General features: G+C 45.0%; 2 protein-coding genes across 3 annotated transcripts in view; one reads left to right on the forward strand and one right to left on the reverse strand.

Annotated features, from left to right (window-relative positions):
- Nucleotides 1-21,501, forward strand: part of LOC109412930 (Ig-like and fibronectin type-III domain-containing protein 1) — a 692,650-nt gene that overhangs the window by 474,373 nt on the left and 196,776 nt on the right. The window lies entirely within an intron of this gene.
- LOC115268790 (uncharacterized) lies at nt 12,770-14,865 on the reverse strand. The gene has a single exon (XM_029876963.2). It carries the CDS (start codon nt 14,300-14,302, stop codon nt 12,950-12,952), a length of 1,353 nt encoding a protein of 450 aa, XP_029732823.2. The 5' UTR covers nt 14,303-14,865; the 3' UTR covers nt 12,770-12,949.

Raw genomic sequence — 21,501 nt, forward strand, 5'->3', positions numbered from 1 at the left:
CAGATACTCTATAGATTTTTCGCGGCACAGTTTGCTTGATTGCATAACTCATAGGCGTTGGAAGGAGGGGAAACGGCTTTTTCAAGCCGGTTCTGTTCTAGCGAAGTCAATGAACATGTGAATATACATGAGTTGAATATATTGGGAGGGGGGACAAAGTATAAAGAAACAATGAGTAGCTGAATGGCATGAAGAATGTGAACACGGGACACCAAGGCAACGAAAGAAACGACTATATCAGTGCAGCAGAAGGATGGAATGATCCAACTACCACACTGACGAAAATGAGGGCTGCCATTTACAAGCTCGAAACCGAACAGCTATTGGAGGAGTAGAAGAAAGCGTTAATATCCATTAGAAGGTGCCCATTTGAAATGTGAGAACTCCAGAGTGATCACCATTCTAAATGCCGCCTACAAAGTGCTATCCCAGGACATCGTCCGTCATCTGTTACCTAAAATGAATAAATTCGTGGGAAGTTATCAAGCCGACTTTATCGACGGCCGGTCGACAATGGACCAGATCTTCACCACCAGACAAATCTTCCAGAAATGACGTGAATGCTAACCGACCGCACAGAGTTATGGAAAATCATAGACGAGAACGGCTTTCCTGGGAGGATGACCCCGACCAGACTCATCAAAGAAACGACTGACGGTGTGCAGAATCTCGTATCGGTTTCGGGTGAAAAATCCACATCATTTATGCCGTTTTTCTTTATTATCCAGTTCCAACCTGGGTTGGAACTGGATCAGATCACAGTTTCAACCCCAACCCGACTTCGGTTTCGCTTGTACTAAAGTTTGTTTGACGTTGTTTGTTTACACATTTTCCGCCAATCCAGTTCCAACCCAGGTTAAAAAAGAAAAACGGCATTAGATCACACTGGAGACTACGGCATGTTGACGGACTCTCATTGCATCAACATTCGGGGTACGATTTTCACGAAATCTGGATAGTTTGTATGCTTTGCGAACGACATGGATGCTATCGCCAACATTTGGAACGAAAGCTGAGCTGAACACTCGCCTAAAACCCGAAGCTGCTAAGATAAGACTGACGTTGAACATGCTGGGGTTAGCAAAACCAAACACAACAGGATTCGTCTGAGAAGAAACGTTTCGATAGATGGGGACACCCTCGAAGTAGTAGAGGAATTCATCTCACTGATGGTCACTATGTCAGTCGTGAAATACAAAGGCGTAACATCAATGGAAGCCGTGCCTACTACGGGCTCCAGAAGCTAGTCCAGAAGGAACTGCGGTCAAAAACGTTTCACCACTGAACCAACCTTTCATTTTAGGTAGATCATCGCATATTGACCAATCCAAATTCCTGTGTGGTAGTGGTTTGTGTTCAGATTTCCCGTGTTAATCTATCTGTAAGAACTTTGTAAGCACCTTTTGTTCTCACGTATATGGATAGGCTTGCAGTAGGTTTAGTGAGACTTTTTTTGGACAACTCAATGGTATCCAAAGTATATAGGTAGTTAATAGCATTTATCATTTTATTAGCGTCCGCATTTCGGCCATTTTGCTTCCTTTCCCTTCATCCCTGCGATGGAACCAAAACCAGAAAATGTCAACATCTGTCACACTAGAGACAGCAGCATCATATGCAGTGAATATGAACCGCAGTGACATCGGCGTACTGACTTTCGACAGATTTTCTTTTTTTGCGGAAAAACCCGCTCCATACGCGTCCTGGATTCCCAAACCCACTGGTCTGCTGTGTTTGTGTGGCGGTGGCGGAATGATTGACTACCATACCGGGGCCACACCACTAATGGACACATCCTGTCACTGCGAAAAGAGTTGCCTGTGATTCATAACCAGCAGCTAGCCACCTCCCGTTTCCCGTTGCCTGTGTCTGTCTGTCTGCATGTTTGTCCTGTGGCCGCAGGATACATATTACGTTCATATGCATCCTGAATGTTGTTGGTTCAGACTGGAACTCGGTGCGACCGTTCGTCCGGATGCGACAAAATTCCTGGGGCCTATTCACTTTAGTAATTAAATAAAAATTCATCAAACTCGGAGTGGTACGGGTTTTTTAGAGGGTATAAAGCTAAGTATGATTTTTGCTATGGTAACAAAAGGTGTCGTCCATAGATTGACTACATATTTTTCTAAGCATCTCACTTTTCCTACCTTATTTTTAGAATTTATTCAGAAGCCACTACCAGAGTTCATCCCTCTGAAACATTCACGTAGTTTATGAACGAGTCTTGACCTATCTCTCACAGGATGGAATATTTATTATACATAGATCCATATTTTTTTGTTCATATAGGAATATGATGCACATCACCACGTTAGCAGTAAAGTTATTTGAAGGTACTAACCTACGATGACATTTATTAAATTTATCATCCTTCACCAAATTAAATTAAAAACAATTTTACAGAATGAGATAAACTTCAGCAAACATGCCACAAGCCCTCAATCGCTTAATCCAATTTAAATCTACGTGCATTTTACAACCATATGAGCCACAAATCGAATCGACTGTGACTCCAATCACTCCGCAAAGCAACTAATCTCCATCGATGCAGGCTGGCTGGCTGGTTCTGGCCCGGCCAACATTCATTATGCGACTGATTACAACGGATCACATTTCAACAACGGGAATTAGCGCCGACAATGAATCAGCGAGAAACCCCAACCAGTCGACGATGGTGCAGGCCAGGCCTTGTGATAATATGATTTAGCTGTATGCAAATTAGAACTAATATTTAGCGCACGATCAATCAACCGCTCCAGTCAAACCGCTTACAACGGTCATCGCTGTGTGTGTGTGTGTCAGAATCGTCGTTCCCAGCCGTCAGTGCAGTGACTGAACGGCGAACGGGCCCCATTCGATGGCTTCATCAATTACACCGCGCGTCGCCGGAGCGGTCGATTTTGGTCGGAAGTGGCTCCGATGCGAACCACCAACATGATCCGAACGGGAGGACACCGTTCGAAATTGAATAACAATTGCCTCTGTTTGGTCAATTGGTAATTTGGCCTGTCGGATGCATGTCCGAAATGGCGGCCTGCCATGGAGTCGTTCGACTCTACCTGGTTTTCTACTGAATATTATTTTCGCCTTTTTTACTTTCAGCATTCTTCCGATATGACCAGTCCATTTCAGCTTACCGTGATTTATGAAATGTTGAATAATTCTTTAACATCGAGAACTGTTTGCAGCACCTATTGAACCCACGCTGTCTTCCAGCAATCATGTGCTTGGTCTTGCTGGTGTTGATTGTGAAACCAAGTCTAGTTTTACCCGTTTTCAAAGGTACGAACTCCTCTTCAAAGGCTCGACGGTCAATTTCGATGATATTGGCCGCAAAACCTAGGAACATAAGCAACCGTTAGATAATGCTACCGCTCCTTCGCGCGCCATCGTTTTTTCTTCAAATCCATGGGGGGATAATCTGCTCAACTGACAACTGATCAGAGAGGTCCAGGAAGTGTGGAGTTAAATCCGTCTTCTTCAACAAAAGTAAAAGCAAGAACTACTCCCTCTTCGACCCACTAAACAACATTCCCTTGGCAACCTAACCCTTCGTCTCTCTTGAATCACTTCAGTGAGAGGCTAATGCACAGCGCACTCTCAAGGTTAGCTGCGTAGCCTACAGCAACGAACATCGATAACTTGCTTTGGGGAGTCCACCAAAGTAGCACGCTGGCGCTTAGCCAGTCTCCAACCAATCTTTACCACTCCCTTCGTCCACGGAAGGCGGGAAGAATCAACCCCACGTCTACGCCCAACTGCCTGCGTGCAACCAGATCTGACTTGCTGAAGGCAAGGACATCATTACCCTTCAGGCCCTATCAGCTGCACGAGAAGGTATGGTCTCCACCTCCCCGACTTTTACCGGGGGCCCCTTTCCAACCGCGGGTTCGGATTTAACCCAGTAGACCGACGCCACGACAACAACGCTACTACCCGAGCAGGAGAAAATAGCTGAAGAATAACTAACTCAGGTATGGAAAACCAAATACCTACAACCTGAATGAGGTATTAAATAGCCCTGTATAAGAGGTAAAATACCTAAAATAATAACTGGTGTGTATTCTGTGAATAACACGTGAATAATGACATCAGGTATGGTAATACCTAAATAATAATCGGCGATTTTTCCATACAAATAGCGATTTTTCCATAATTGAATAATACCTCATGCAGTCCACAACACCAAACCAATAACTCATTAAGGTATTGCTTCAATACCTACAAAATACCAAAATAAGTATTTGACTTTAGTATGCTCATGTTATGGGGCAGTTATTCATTCCTGCTCGGGTAGGATGTTCTCCCCGCGGCCACCTAATCGCTGTAATGGTCGATCTCGACCGCTGGGCACCTCTTGTACCACATCTGAACTAGCCATTCTCCGAGTTCACACGGCACCTTCTCTGTAGCTCCACCCAAACTCATCCCTACACATCCTCTGAACATGATTATCCAAAGTTGTGTCCTCATGTGGCAAGCATGCGGTGACGCATTCCGTCGTTTCCTCTAAACCAGTACAAACAGGCCATTCGGGAGAAACCGCATGCCCGAAACGGTGTAGATACTGTCGGAAGTAACCATGGCCTGGAAGGACCTGTTGCAGGTGGAATGTTACTTCCCCATGGCGCCTATCAACCCAACTATCTACCCTAGGAATCAACCTATGGGTCCACCTTCCTTTGGTGGAACTGTCCCACGCGCGCTGCCATTTGACCATGGAGGCCATCCTGGCAGTCCTGCGTATGCATCTTTTTCCGCGCATTTCGTAGCACTCCATGTCCTCACTGATAAGGATACCGATAGGCACCATACCAGTAATGACGCAGAGCGCGTCATATGACACGGTACGGTGCGCGCTCACAACCCTCAGGCACGTCAGGCTGTAAGTACTTTCCAGCTTGCCACGGTAGCTTTCGGTACTTGGCGTAGTGCCCCACGCCAGGCCGCCATACCTAAGTAGGGACGTAGCAACACCAGCCAGAAGCTTGCACTTATTGGCGTAAACCGCAGAGCTATTGGACATCATCCGGATCAGTGCCACTATAGCCGTGGAGGCTCTTTTACAGGCGTAATCAGCGTGGCTACCGAAGGTAAGCTTATCGACGATCATCACGCCCAAGTGTTTGACGGAGCGCTTCGACGTGACAGTGCAATCACCTACACTGATCACCGCTTGCTGATCCGACTTCCGGTTGATCGAGTGGGTGGTAGTCAACTCCACTTCTTCGATCGACTCACCGTAGACTTCGAGCGTAATGTCGTCAGCAATCTTCACTCCCACCGGGAACTCTAATCTCAAAACCTCGTCGTACATGACATTCCATACCGCCGGATCCAGGATGGAATCTTGTGGGACTCCTGAGGTTATGTGAAAGCACTTCCGACCCACCTCTGTGTCGTAAACTAGTACTTGATTCTGGAAGTAACATCCGATAATTTTGTACAGATACTCGGGTATCCGCAGACGCAGGAGCACATCGGCAATAGCTGGTTAACTGGCGCTTTTAAACGCGTTCCTTACATCCAGAGTCACTACTGCACAGTAGCGAATCCCCCTCCTCTAAAGCGCTACCTGGGTGTTTTTTGTAATCCGACAGTCTACGGTCTACGGTGCGTTTAACGGTGCATCTACGGTCGACCTCCCCTTCCGGAAGCCGAACTAGTTGCTGGAGAGACCATTTACACCCTCCTCGGTGAGTCTCAACATTATGTTGAGGATGATCTTTTTGAGCACCTTCCCATAATGGTCTATATGCCGACGAGTCTCCGGTTGGTTTCCCCGCCTTTGGCAATAGAACCAGGCTCTGTCTCTTCCATACTTCTGGAAAAACTCCCTTGTCCAGTCATTTCTGCATAGTAGATCTGAACATCTCGGGAGCCTCTGCAATAGCTACTTTTAAGGCCAGGTTCGGAGCTTCGTCCAGACCGTCCGTCCCCACGCAGTAAAAGCCCGTACCGCAACGCCCTCACCAAGGACCACTTCCGCCTCGCGCCCTTCCGTTCCTTATCGCGCTAGATCTCAAGGATCATTTCACCTGTACGAGTACGTCTAGTACTGCGCACGTCGGCTCCCAGATCCACGAGCTTGGTGTCGCTCCTCATCGCTTTCAAGGCACCCGAATACTTGGACTGTTTTAGTCTTGATGACGAGCGTGTCGCCCTTCTCACGCTTGGAACCTGTCCTCCTAAGTATTCTAGGCCTGGTGTCCCTACGCTCCTGCACCGCTTGCGGTTTCTTCCTTTTCTCCATCCGATCTACTTTGGTCCAAGGGCAGTCCTCTTCCCGACCAATCCACAATGGTTGCTCCTCCGTGCTAGATCTGAACTGGTACCAGTTGCACTGAGATTCAACTGAATAAGGGGCTGGGACTCTCCACTTATTACCATAGTGCAATTTAAGCAGCTCATACATTTTTGATCAATAACAATGCCGACCAAGTCCTTATAGTCAGCTGGGAAGGGAAAGGAATGTAGTAAACTCTAACAGGTTGTTGTTGCTAGAGACCGACAGCACTCTGTGTCCCCACAACTCGCACGAACTAGGGTATTTGTTGAACGGAAAGGATGGGAGGGAATAAGGGAGATACATGGGGTTATGGATGGGTGCATTCCAGATGGTTTCAGAGGGTTTTCAGAGGAATTAAAGTGGATTTCAGCAGACTGCAACGCATTTTAGAAAGGCCCGAACGTTCCTGAAACCCCGTTAATACATTATAGCGCCTCTGTAATCCGCTGAAAGCCCTCTGAAACACCCTGATACTTACTTGATACTTGATAGGCTGAATATAGTTTCAGCTTATAGGGCCCATATAGCCGAAGCGGTAAACGCACGGGTATTCAGCATGACCATGCTGAGGGTGACGGGTTCGATTCCCGGTCGGTCCAGGATCTTTTCGTAAAGGAAATTTCCTTGACTTCCTTGGGCATAGAGTATCTTCGTGCCTGCCACACGATATACACATGCAAAATGGTCATTGGCAGAGGAAGCTCTCAGTTAATAACTGTGGAAGTGCTCATAGAACACTAAGCTGAGAAGCAGGCTTTGTCCCAATGAGGACGTTACGCCAAGAAGAGAGAGAGAGATAGTTTCAGCTTGTCGTTCCTCCGGCATAGCAGCTGTATGTCCAGTAGTATGGGACACGCTTGTATGGAAAAAATAAATCCTCGCTCCAGTCGACTTTTTAGATCCCATTTAGGTCCCATATGAACTGTACAAAATTTCAGCGCAATCGGTGAAACTATAATTTAGCGCAAGCGGTTCAAAGTTTTCATATGATTTACTATGGGAAAAATTACACTTTCAAACAAAAAATCTCAGAGGTCGCCCCTTGTCTCCTTAATTCAAATCGATCAACGCTTCTTATAGAACAATCATTTATGACACTTTCCTTCGAAGACCGCAAAACGATTGGATGCTTGTGGAAAAAGTTATTGATTATTGGATCACTAATCGGTAATAAATCAATAACTTTTTCCACAAGCATCCAATCGTTTTGCGGTCTTCGAAGAAAAGTTTCATAAATGATTTTTTTATAAGAAGCGTTGATCGATTTAAATTATGGAGACAAGGGGCGACTTCTGGGATTTTTTATCTGAAAGTGTAACTTTTCCCATAGTAAATCCTATGAAAACTTTGAACCGCTTGCGCTAAATTATAGTTTCACCGATTGCGCTGAAATTTTGCGCTGTTCATATGGGACCTAAATAGAATCAAAAAAGTCGACTGGAGCGAGAATTTGATGTTTGTCCCATACTAATGTCCAGCCCACCGTAGCCTACCGTGTTTTGTTCGCTTCACTATATACATCTTTTTATATATGGTAATGGTATGCTTTGTTGGTATAGTCCCCTCGTACAACATACCCAGACGTACACCAAAAATACTAAAACTATTACATTTTTCACAATCTCTGATCATGTCAAAAAACTTTACCAAAGACATCATGTGCTGGAAATGCTTCGATTCGGAGTAATTAATGTTTTCCCGCTAGATTGCGATCCTGGCCCTCAGAAGGCCGGCTCCAGAGGCACGTTATCCTCCGATGTCAGGTCAAGTGTCCGAAAACATTTCCAGTAGATTTTGGATCGGTCACGGTCTGATTCTTAGAGGGCCACAAAGATTCAGTCTATTCGCAAAATATGGTGAATATTTCTATGGGTACTATGAACAAAAACTTCTCTTGTATACTCTCCCAGGATTAGTAAAAATTCGTTTGGAAATGAGAGTATCTTGGTAATTTTTTTCATCAGAACAGATAAAATTCGCAAAATCTGCTACTAGATTAGAGAACAGAATAGATTAAAGAACAGAAACTTCATCCCCGTGTCAAAAGTCTGTCGGAAATAGAACGACAAAAAACACAAATTGAAAAAAATACCTCTATTCAAAAAGTGGCTCCGCGCCAATTGACATTTTCCAAGTCGAGTGGGTTGGGAAGGGTCAACGCCGCGCCGCTTGTGTCGAACACAACAATTTCATGTTCGGCTTAATCGGATTCAATTACGTGCGAATGAAATAATTTTCGTGCAGCAAATTGACAATATCTGCAACTATAGCGAATAATAGCAGACTCACACTGCACGGGCCGGCCTGGGCAACACCACCGGCATGTTGGACTCGTCGGTCGGTGGTTTTTGCTGTCGCGTGGAAATTGGCTTACGATTGTGCGGGTGCTATTTTTCACATGAATTGAACAACAAAAAGTTAAATAGCCAAATTGGATTACCACAACAGCGCGCACCGATACTGCTGTTCGGAATGATGATGTTCGATTTCGTTCGCTTGCTTGGACAAATATACCAGCAATTGGTAGCTGGGGAGTTTATATCTCTCTCTATGGCATAACATCCCGAATAGAACATGTGAAACATAGCAGCATACAATTCTATATGCAATACCACAACTATTACTAATCGAAAGCTTTCTTTAAAAGTTGAGCATTTTTGTATTAGAATATTTAAAAAAATGTGAATATATTTTTTTCAGCAACATCGGGGATTTTTTTGAATACAAATCAAAAAACACTTGATAAGACGTATTCTTTTTGTGAGATTTTGGATGGTTTCCAAAAGTAACCCTAAAATTGTAAAATTGCTGACTAGATTCTTGATAGATTTTACTAAGGTGTAGGATGAATTGTTGACTACCACAGACGATTTTCAGAGTAAAAAAAGCAAAAGAAACTAAATGTTCTTAGAAGAATGTTTAAGTAGTGTGTTTGATTCCCTTTGACAAAAGAAATCTAAATTATTATTTTAAAATTTTATATTAGCGCTAGCATAGTTACCAGTGCTGAAAATGCCATTTCGTTCATTTTTCATTCAGTTTTACATCAAACTCAAGATAAAACTTCAACATCGTATGCTGGATGCTGGGTTCACCGTGAAGTGCAGCGAGCTCGTGGTTCATCCTTCTCCGCCACACACCATTCTCCTGCACATGTCTCGTGTTCGTAGAGGACCACAGGTCTTGTTAGCGTTTTGTACATGGTGCATTTGATGCGTGGGTGAATCTTTTTCGACCGCAGCTTCTTCTGGAGCCCGTAGTTGGCCCGACTTTCGCTGATGATGCGCCTTCGAATTTCACGGCTCACGTTGTTGTCAGCCGTCAGTGAGGATTCGAGGTAGACGAATTCCTCCACCACCTCGAAGGTATCCCCGTCTATCGTAACATTCCTACCCAGACGGATCCGCACGTTTTCGGTTCCGCCTACCAGCATGTACTTTGTTTTTGAGGCATTCACCACCAGTCCAACCTTTGCTGCTTCACGTTTCAGGCGGGTGTACAGTTCTGCCACCGTTCCAAATGCTCTGGCGATAATGTCCATGTCGTCCGCAAAGCACACAAATTGACCGGATTTTGTGAAAATCGTTCTCCGGCTGTTGAGCCCGGTTCGTCGCATCACACCTTCCAGAGCGATGTTGAAGAGTAGGCATGAGAGTCCATCACCTTGTCGCAGTCCCCGGCGACATGGTTGGACCCGGTATTCACGGCATTTCCGGAGGATTTGCCGTGCAGTGAAGATCTGGTTCGTTGTCGACCGGCCGTCGATGAAGCCAGCTTGATAACTTCCCACGAACTCATTCGTTTTAGGTGACAGACGACGAAAGATGATCTGGGATAGCACTTTGTAAGCAGCATTCAAAATAGTGATCGCTCTGAAGTTCTCACATTTCAAATGGTCGCCTTTCTTGTGAATGGGGCAGATTACCCCTTCCTTCCACTCCTCCGGTGCAGACAGGTGTCCAACTTTTCTGGGCCCATCTTGATGAGTTCAGCTGCGATACCATCCTAAGCAGCTGCTTTGTTAGTTTTGAGCTGATGAATGACATATACTTAACATCCCTCAGCGTGGGAGTTGGTTCATTTCCGTCTTCCGCTGCACTGGTGTCGTCGTTTCCTGCGTTGCCATGGTCTCCCGTGCCTTCGTTCTCCATGCCATTCAGGTGCTAATCGAAGTGCTGCTTCCACCCTTCGATCACCTCACGTCCGTCCATCAAGAGGCTCCCGGCCTTATCCCTGCACATTTCGGCTCGCGGCACGAAACCGTTGCGGGATGCGTTGAGCCTCTGGTAGAACTTTCGTGTTTCGTGGGAACGGCACAACAGTTTCATTTCTTCGCACTCCACTTCTTCCAGGCGGCGCTTTTTCTCCCGAATGAGGCGGGTCTGCTGTTTCCGCATCTGTTTGTAACGTACCACGTTCTGTCGCGTCCCGTGCTGCAGCATTACCGCCCGCGCTGCGTTCCTCTCCTCCAAAACCGTGCTGCACTCCTCGTCGAACCATTCGTTCCGTGGATTCCGTTCCACGTACCCGATGGTGCCCGCGGCTGCGTCGTTGATGGCTGCCTTCACTGTACTCCAGCAGTCTTCTAGGGGGGCCTCATCGAGCTCGCCCTCGTCTGGAAACGCGGCCTCAAGATTCTGCGCGTATGCTGAGGCGACATACGGTTGCTTTAGTCGCTCTAGGTTGTACCGTGGCGGTCGCCGGTACCGTGCATTGTTGATGACGGAAAGTTTTGGGCGCAGTTTGACCATCACCAGATAGTGGTCGGAGTCAATGTTAGCGCCACGATAGGTCCTGACGTCGATAATGTCGGAGAAGTGCCGTCCGTCCATCAGAACATGGTTGATTTGAAATTCCGTCTACTGTGGTGATCTCCAGGCGTAATGATAAGGGAGGCTGTGCTGGAAAAAGGTGCTACGTATGACCATTGGCCATGTTTTTGGAGGCGGCGAAAACAATGAGTCGTAGGCCGTTTTCGTTCGTCTGCTATTGTGCGCTGAGCTTTCCAACCGGAGGTCTTAATTCCTCCACCTGGCCTACCTGAGCGTTTAAATCTCCTATGATGATCTTGACGTCGTGGCTTGGGCAGCGGTCGTACTCACGTTCGAGCTGCGCTTAAAATGCATCCTTTTCATCACCAGTGCTTCCGGAGTGAGGGCTGTGCACGTTTCGATATATATTAATTCCACCACATTCAGCCCATATTAAAAACTCAACCTGTGAATATGGTATAAGAAAACTTGTGCAGCTAGACCAGCTCTACAAGAAAGTCACGAAAAACTAATCTTTTTCGAATATTTAAGATAAATGTAATGGACTACCTTCAAAAAATGTCAATGATATTCATGGTGAATATCAATTGGCATTTTTTCGAAGGTAGTCCGTGACATTTACCTTAAATATTAAAAAAGGGCGGTTTTTTCGTAACTTTCTTATAGCACTGGTCTAGTTTTTTATATACCATATTTTCTGGATGTGGTTGAATTCAGATATGTCTAAATGACATTTTTGCACTGATTGTAACAGCTTTAATTTTCTTGAAATGAATAGTGCTAACTCTGCCTGTGTCGTTGCTGGGCAGCTAGAATCAAACTCTACACGTGCATGAAAAATGTCTGTTTCCAAATGTTTCAACTATTCTAAAAAGCATTCAGTCCAACAATCCCATAATTATGAAAACTCAGTCACATAAAGATACAGGCAAGTTGATCTAATGAGACTCTCAAACAATGATGAATTGAATATTTATGTTCGTGAGAAACCGATTCCTATTGCCTGGGGCATCCCATTCCTCCAGTTCCAGTTGAACCCACAACTTATCTCGAATTTAGAACAACTGCTACTCATGTCACGCCCCAGTGAGTTATTTTACCGCAAAATTGTTCTAACTGAGCTGCTGCAAAAGTAAACAAATTACGTAAGCATCTAGCCGCCATAGCCATAGTCGCAACCTCGACAAACCATTCCGGTTCTCCTAACGAAAGAATACGAAGAAGGTTCAACTTTTCAATCCGGACACAAATCAAATAAAAAAAAAAAACTATAATTGCCTACAATAATCACCGCCGCCGTCGCCTCAGCCAGCAACGAGCAGATCGTGTACGGCCATAAATTGGTAAACAGTAAACACTCCAATCAAACACACCAGGTGAGTAAGCGGGACAGAGAAATCGAACGAACTGCGCCTTTAACAATCGTTCGATGGTGGTAGGCTCCAGGGCCAGCCGTGCAAAACAACTGGCAATTCTGTAGACTGTTTTGTTGCCGCCCCACCGCCGCCGGTTCATTTAGAGGTGTATCCGCCTCGTACTCGATGGAGACGGCGACGACGAGCACGATTTTAACGAGAAGCCTGATTGTTTCGCGGGAAACTGGAGATTTACGACCTTCCATGATCAACGATCAATGGCGAATAGGAGAAATTCTATGGTTCCGGGTCATCCTATGACTTTGAGGAAAGAAACAAACTACCAGGGGTTTAATTGATTAAAACAAATTTGTATTGTGTTGGATATTTAAACGATAAAACATAAAAATTCACTTACGATCTAATTGGGGTTCAAGTCTTTTGTATGGAAATCGCTTAACATAAGCAAATAAATTCGATTTGTCTTAATTCTTTATGGTACACTAATCTAGCCTAGTAACAAAGTTTGTTCAGCATTCACAGTCGAACGACGCATGCAGTTCAACGCACTTGTCACGAATTTCGGGGAACGAAAAGATCTGATAGTTGTTGGCCTTGATGACGCGGTTCTCCTTCATGGCGGCACGAACGCTGTCGTGGCCCTTGATCACCATGTCGCGGACGGCGTTCAGATCGTCGAGCACTCGTTGACCCGTCGGAATCAGTTGTTTGGCCTGGGCGATGGCTTTGTCGATCATTTCCTGGGCCATGTCGAACCGTCCGGTGGAATGCGAACGCAGATAGAATCCGTACGCCAGGTAGCCTTGCACGATCGGGACGGTGGGGGTGTGCTGGCCGTACAGCTTGGTGGTGATATCGAGCAGCTCCATAAACGTTGAGACTGCGTCGGAAACGGCATTCATGAGCAGCAGGCACTCGCCGTAGGTGAGAATAACATCAGCGTAGCGCGGGTGCACGTTGCCATACTTCGATCGAGCACGATGAATAGCTTGCGAGATTAGCATACTTCCAAGGTCGTAGCGTTCCTTGGCAAAGCAGAACAAAGCTTCTAACTGGAGAACAGCGATAACGTCGCTGATGGGGCTGGAATCTGTGACTAGACTCATCACTTTCAGGTTCCAGTCGTGACATGAATCGTATTCCTCAACTGTATAGTGGAAGTAGGAAATTTCGATGTAGGATTTGACTAGTTCGTCTGTATCAGTACTTTCGGCGATCAACTCATGCAGGAGTTCAGTGGTGTTTCTGGCATTGGGATGAGCGCAGCTTATTTCCGAATGCAACAACTTTTGAATGCATTCGATTTCCAGTTTCTTGTGGAAACGATTGTCCTTAATCAATGAGATCATATCTTTAGCTATGACTATAACGTCGACGCTAGAACTGGACCAACCAGCTTCGTTAAGGTAAGTACCGAGTTTCAAGGTGGCCAGAATACGACTCATGAAGGCCGGCGATCCCGGCTCCAGTGGGTCGCCACGAGCCATATCACAGTAATTAGTTGCGAGGTCGGACAGAACCGGTTTGCCGCTCAGACTGGCCTCGCGCAAGCAACGATCTAAAATGTGCTGATTCGAAGCATGACCGTTGAAGATTCTCATAAACAGAGCTGGATCAGCAAGCTCCTGGCGCAGAATGTTACGCAAGCTCGGGTAGAGGCACATTTCTTCAAATATGTTAACCAGCGCAGCAGTTGGCAAAAATTGCAACTCCGAAATCCGTTTTCCGTTCTGATGGGTACGGTTCACCTCGGCAACAAACACTTTAACACACTCCTGGTACAGCGATGGCGCATTTGCCGGAACAATCCGGATGCCGCTGAAGCGGGCTTTATTAACAGCATTAAACAATTCCGAAATCATGATTGCTTCCGATTTCCGTCTTCGTTACGATTGTCCTTTCACTTGAAACACAATTTTCTCCTTGAAACTGACTTGAGCTGAGAACTCGTTTTCTTCTTCTGAATCATTCACTACCGCAGACTGCCGTCTCACTTCTAGAATATAGAAACGCACCGCGAACAACAAGCTAGTAATAGTTTAACGATCAAAGTTGAACTGATACCGTTCGGATCCGAAGTGTGCCTTTTATACCACACGAACGAGAAACCCCCGACTGGCTCGAGCTGGGCTTGGGTAGAGCAAGCGCGCGGGTAGAAACCACACAAACACCACCAGCGCCGCATTACTCGTCGATCGTTATACCCGTCTCGCTCTGATCGGGCCACGATCGGTCGATCGCCGCAGCAGCATCAGCCGGCCCGACGCCGGTTTGTTTTGAAAACTTTTCTCCAGCACGAGACGAGCCTCCGAAACGTAATCGATTGGCGCGTAATAATTGCCCACAAACAACAAACTGCGAGCTTGGGATGGCGACGGCGACGACGTTATGTGTGGTGTTTGCTAATGGGGCACTGCTGCTTGATCAAGCTTCTCGAGGCCGATCGCAACGGATTGTGGGCTGATTGAGCGAACGGTGCGGCCGCGGGCGGAAAAGAGAAACGCTCGAAAAAGGTCAATTTCCGTCGACGCTACGGCAGAGGAAGGTGTTGGCAAGATCAAACCTGTACGGCAGATCAAAACAACGGTGAGTTGAAAGCCCGGATTTAGAGGGTAAGAAGACAAAACTGAGCGGAAGAAGCAGCTGGGAGAAAAACAACCCATTGGAAGTTGATCGTGCGCTGAAGGAATGCGAACAACGCAAAAACTGATTGATCGAAGTTCAAAATTGGCGCATGGAATGTGCTGCCAAATCTCTTGCTTTGGTTGGAAAAAGTTTTGAGCCTCTCAACGGTGTTGTACTGTTGCGCAGTTCTTACAAAAAACGTTCTCCGCAACAACCATACTAAATGTAGTTGAATGACTGGGCAATCAATTGGCAACACTTCTCAAGTGTTTGCACGACATCAGTTCAATGGGTGCGCTCACCTCGAAAAGCAACATTCTCACCCTAAGATTTCGGTAAACAAGATCAACCTCAACAAAAAATTGTTTACGTTTTTTCCTCTGACTGCCCTCTATGAATGGGAATTTCCGTACATAGATTTGATCGAAAATAAAGTTATTATCGAGTGCACCTAAAGCACTGAAATCGGAAGAACTCTCCAAAACTGATGACACGTTACCAGTTTGTGGCATCATTTTCATCTCACATAAGATCTTAGCTTTAGCATCTATACCTTCTACTGCGCAGCTTCACGTGTTTCGATAATTAAGCGACGCGTGGCTTGAATTCTTCCATTGCCGATCGACGCCAGCAAGTGCTCACCACAAGCATTCTAATCGACCGGGTTTCGAGAGCTGCTCAGTACAGCAACCACCGACTTGTCTTAGATATTTTATTAAAACATTGTTTATTTATAAGACAACCGGTTTTTACATATCACTGCTGGAAACTCACCCTCTAGAGAGGCTTCTAAGCAGATTTAATAGACACCGCGCGCCATCGCCGCCGCACTGAAATGGGAATAATAAACTAAGTACTCCAATCGATCGTGGTCGTCGTGGCGGGTTCATTCGTCATCCTAAGGTGCGCAACAAGTCTCGCGTTGTCAAAGTGTAACTACCGGCATTCAATCTTCTCGCATGTGGGTACTTAGCGGGTAGGTACCGACATCGACATCGACTGACCGACTGCAGCAATTGCCTCGACGGCATTATTGATGACGCTGACCAAACGACAATCAACCAGCCAACACAGTTAAGCGGAGAAGCGACTTATCCAGTTGCTAAAAGTTGCTCTCCGTCGCGTATTAGAGCATGGTTAGAGCGCGGGATCGGAGTGAACAAGGTCAACCTGCCTGCTGCAAGTCGGGTTGATTGTAGATTCAACTCCACACCTGTAGTAGCGAACAGTGACGTCACACAGCTGGCGATCGATGTCGTTCTTCTTCCTGCTTTGTCTTGTTCAAAGGTTGGCGGTGAAGAGCTCGACAATGCATGGCGGCACTGTGGTGACCTCATCTCGCGGCGTGCCTCTGAAGTAGGTTTTTGTAAGAAACACAAGTACTGTTGTTGAGGTATTCTTTATGAGGTAAAACTCAGATCTTAAATAATTAAAATATTAGAAAGAACATAAGAAGTTTGCAGAACAGTTTTGGGATATACTAGGCTGAAACCCGCTTTAGAGTTACCAAGATCATATGCGCTAGTCTACAGCAAAATAGTAACTATCTCAATCAACAAAATAGAGAAATTATTTGTACCATATTCAATACACCTTCAGAAATCTCATGAAGCATTATTAGAACATATCCGAGATCATAATAATCACCCAATATTTCCTGGAGTTCTGGATTGGTTTAGGCAGAGTTACCGCGGAAGGGGAGTGAGAGGCTTTCAAGGCACGTTGAAGGCGGCAGAGAAAAAGTACAACTTACTTACTTAATACTTGATGGGCTACAACTCGTAGCGGTGAGTCTATACCTATGAAGCTTTCGCCTCTTCTGGCCTCGGTTCTGGGCCAAACGCTTTCAGTCTTGGCTTGGGCCCTCCTGAACAGCAAAAAGCCAACGTATATAAGCGTGACCTTTCATGAAGCCTGAGGCCCCTTCCTGTTTGTCTGCTCAATTTGATTTTAGCTTGTCGTTCCTCTGGCATACGAACTACAAGCCCAACCTACCTAACCCTCCCGTATCTATCTCTTCTCTGTATATACTTCGTACTTGTTGATTTAGTGTCGAGCCTTGAAAAAGATCCTATAAGGGTTCGAAACGTCGGCGAAGATTCTATAAAAATCAACGCAACTTGTTGTCACTGATAGCTAGATCCCCAGAGAAATATACTTCGTACAATTCATAGTTCTTGCGACCACTACCGTTTTCCAGTTTACCGCCGAGTATTGTTCACAGCACTAGGTTCGCCGATCAAGTTCACTCAACGTCCACGATTCATGGCCGCATAGAATCCGAGTCTGGTACAACACGAGTTTTGTCTTCATTTGCAGCCTACGGGACTTCAACTGGTTTGGCAGACCGAAAAGGGCCCGATTCAATGTCGTAATCCATCGTCTCACCTCGCGGGTAACATCATCATCGCACGTCACTGGAGCCTCAAAATAAACAAATTCGTCCACAACATCAAACTTGTCATTCTCTACCACCACTTCATCATTACTACCACGGCCGGCTAACACGAACAGCTGCTCAGTCATCTAATGGCTGTCTCAACCTTCTTATCTAATCAGGATCTAAAGGCTGTCTAAAATTGGAGTTTTCACAGCCTGTTCGTCGTCGTCATTTCGAATTCTGTTTGTCCCTCTCCATCTGCACCGTTCAACAATACCCCGTAGTGATCTTTCCACCTGGCAGCCACCATTGTTTTATCTGTCAGCAAGTTTCCATCACAGGCGTTCCGCAAGACAGGAGAAGGCGCTTTTTTTCTACGCAAGCCATTGCCAGTTTCGTAAAACCTTCGCATATCATTCTGTTCCATACTTACTTGTGCCTGACTGAGCAACAACATTTTCCTCATACTCTCTTTTCTTCTTGCAATGGATTCGTTTTTCGGCTACCCTTGCTTCTCTTTATCGCTCCTTGCAACATTCTTCTCGTCCAACTCTTCAAGGGTGTTCAAGATCTTCCTAGTGTATAGGTCATCAAATCTTCATGCGTGATGTGTGAATCTTTGTAGAATCATTAAAGAAGTGTTTCATGGAGGCCCATCCATCTGGTTTACCATATTAAGAGTTCAATTACTTTTTCATGGTCTTCTGGAACTCCATCGTGTGTAGGTCATCGGATCTACAATCGTAACTAGTGGTCTTTTAACAAACTAAGCACAACGTTCGAGCTCACACATCCTCATGCTGCTATGTTCCGACAAGTAGTGAACTCAATACCTGCTTAGAATCTCCAAGAAGTCCACTGAATAAAAACCATGGATCTTTCAAGCGTCTCCTGTGATCTTTTGCTGCGTTTAACACGTTGTTTGCACTCAATAAGGCTCATACGTATATGTTTGATCAAGTTATGGTTTTAATTACTGTCTATTTAAGGGCTTCTTAGATCTCTTTTACAAGTGATCTTCCGCCATATCATGCACATTGCACATGATTCATATTCATACATCTAGTTATGAATTTGATGATTTTCTGAAAACATTGGAATCCCCTGTAACTCCTTTGAAACATCCTTACATTTAAAGAAAACAAAACCTTAAAACCTCGTGATACTTCACTTAGCGACCCTGAACTCTAAAACCACATGAAGCTTCCCGAAATTATCTGAAGCTTCCGTGAAACTCCCAAAACCTCTCTGAAACTCCTCCGAAACTCCCTGAAACCCCCAAAAAGCGCCATGGATCTTCCCGCAACGGAGATGAACCAGCCTCGGGCTGAAAGTCTCGATAATAAAGATAAAAAAAAATCCCGCAACGCCTCGGAAGGCCCCAAAAACCATTCTGAAACACTTCTGCAACACCACTGAAACCACCATGAACTATCCTGAACTTCTTTGAAACGCCTTATGAAAGTATGAAAGTTTTTTTTTCCAGATGATCTAGCTCATCTAAGCTATCCCCTATAGTTCAAAATATAAGGTTCGAAGAGTTTTGTCGATCCAGGTTGGTACATAAAGTGAAATCAACAACTGGTACGACAGTGTATTTTAAGCACTATGGTCCAGGCAAGTTTAAACGACACAGAATGTTCCAAAGGTACAAGTTCGGCGAAAATGTTGATTGAGCTATATGTATTAGTATATTGCCTGTTATCCTATGTTGTCCCAAATGTATCTAAGGATGACTCTTGTAATGAAAAGATGTATTCCGGTATTTTTACCAAGAAGTCTGTATCGTGTTCCCCTGGAATTCTTTCCAGGATTTCCCCTTTGATAAATTCCCCAATTGCTTTGTGGATTCCTTCCAGGCTTTTTCACAGATTATTCTCGAGGTTCTACCAGGTTCTGCTTCAGGATTTTTCCTGGGTTTTCCTCCAGAACTCTTCCATGGAATAAATTGGACTTCGTTTATGCATTCCATCTGTGGTTCTTTCAGGAACTCTTCGCAGGATTCAGTCACTGATATCTCCTGGAACTTCTTTAAAGATTGCTCCCATCATTTATTCAGGGATTCGTTCAAGCATTACTTCTGGGACCCCTGTAGAGATTTCTCCCGGGATATTTTTTTACATTCTTCATCGATTACACTGGAATTCTTTTAGAGTTTTAACTCAGGACTCCTTCCGGCGTTCTTTCAAGTAAACCTACCGAGATTCATTTAGGGATTCCTTCGAAGATTTCTTCAAAATTTATTCTAAGATTCTTTCAAAGACTTCTTCCGGGATTCCTTTATTGATTTTTCATGGAATTGCCTTAGAAACCATATAAAAATATCTCCCAAATTAAGTATTCTTGCAGGAACTTCATCAGAGACTTCTCTCTAGGAATGGGTGACAAAACGTCGAATGCCAAAACGTCGAATGCCAGAACGTCGAATGCCAAAACGTCGAAAGGACAAAACGTCGAAAGGACAAAACGTCGAAAAGTGTGTATGTGTTCACAGTTCAGTGTGGATTTTTTTTTTTAATTTTGTGTGAATTTAAATCAATCTTGTTGGTAGCTTGAGAGGGGTGGTGATACGGTAGATCCACCAAGATGGCAAGATGACGAACTGATTAACGGGGACACACGAACAATGTCTCGTTATTTGGGGTCACTGCCTGAACGCTGAAGGTCAGTGACTCATTTTGCACTCTATAATGCTTCAGTTGAAACTACTAGCTGAGTAAAGATTATTGCGAGGATACTTAGCATTGTTGTACTAGTACCATATTCTGTGAATACCGGATGAATTGCGGAGAAGGACAGCTAGTCAAAACCCCGCTATTTCAAGTAGAACTCCGGTTCTGAATGAGGAAGACATTCCCTCCCACCCCTAACGTTGGGATGGAAAGTACCGGCAAGTCGTGCCGTAAACCAAACCAGACGCCCTTGTAGGAACAATGCACCCGATGATTGCCATCGCCACCCTATAGGTGCCAGAGATCCGGCAGACGATAGCTAGAGGCTACCATCGAAGCTACCCTGAAGGAAGCTGTGACGTAATGCTGAAAATTTGTGGAAGGAAATTTGTGACAGTTACCACTCGCAGTGTTGCATTTGTACGCGATCAATTTGTGTTAAAGTTCAAAAACGGCACGCTGCGATCAAACATATTTGAACATTGTTCACTTCAAAATTTGATCAAGAACAGCACCCGCAAAAACATGGCACCCTGGTACCTGGTAAACTTAAATGGTCATGTGTCTGCCATTTTTTCACAAATTCTAACAATCTTGGGTTGATTCGATTCAGAAAGTCACCCTCTATTGAGAGGAAGAACCAGTTCAATCACCATGGATTACCGGAAAATCCGGATTTCGGTGCAGAATCTTAATGCTCGATGCCAACTTGCCACTTCATTGTGGCGCATATTTTCGCGCAACAACGCATGTACATATGCAGATGCGTCACAAAGTCCTAGGGCAGCACCTTGGTCAGGACGCACATAAGATTTGATGACACATCCAAGCTCAGTTTCTTTTTGGCTCGCGTTTAGTTCAAATGCAACAGAAGGGACCTCAAAGAAGTAAGAGAAGAAACCCGGGAAAGTGCGGGAATAATTAATTTTACACTTCACGTGACGTGATGTGAGTTTTTTTTATATACGACAGTGCGAATATTCCCTACCCACGAAGAACTGGTCAAGGAACATGCCAACCCTGAGGTGTTGTTTCAGGGAGCCTCAGGAAGGCTTACCTCTGAACTAGTTGGCAGATACAAGTGAAAGAATGAGTATCCTTTAAAAGAATAAAGAACTCACTATTTGCTTAGATTACTTGTTTTCGACGTTTTCGACGTTTTGTCCTTTCGACGTTTTGTCCCTTTCGACGTTTTGGCATTCGACCTTTTGGCATTCGACGTTTTGGCATTCGACGTTTTGTCTTTCGACGTTTTGTCCCTAATCCCTCTCTAGATCCCTATAGAAGCTTCGTCCCGGATTTCTCCAAAGTTTTTGCTTTCAGAGATAGTTTTTCATGGATTATTTCCAAGATTTCATCTGGGATTCTTGCTTGGTTTTCGTCT

This window comes from Aedes albopictus, chromosome 3 (assembly GCF_035046485.1).
Source record: "Aedes albopictus strain Foshan chromosome 3, AalbF5, whole genome shotgun sequence".
Lineage (NCBI taxonomy): Eukaryota > Metazoa > Arthropoda > Insecta > Diptera > Culicidae > Aedes > Aedes albopictus.

Excerpts from the sequence above, each read along its gene's own strand:
- LOC115268790 (XM_029876963.2), bottom strand. The coding sequence starts at position 14,302 with ATGATTTCGGAATTGTTTAATGCTGTTAATAAAGCCCGCTTCAGCGGC.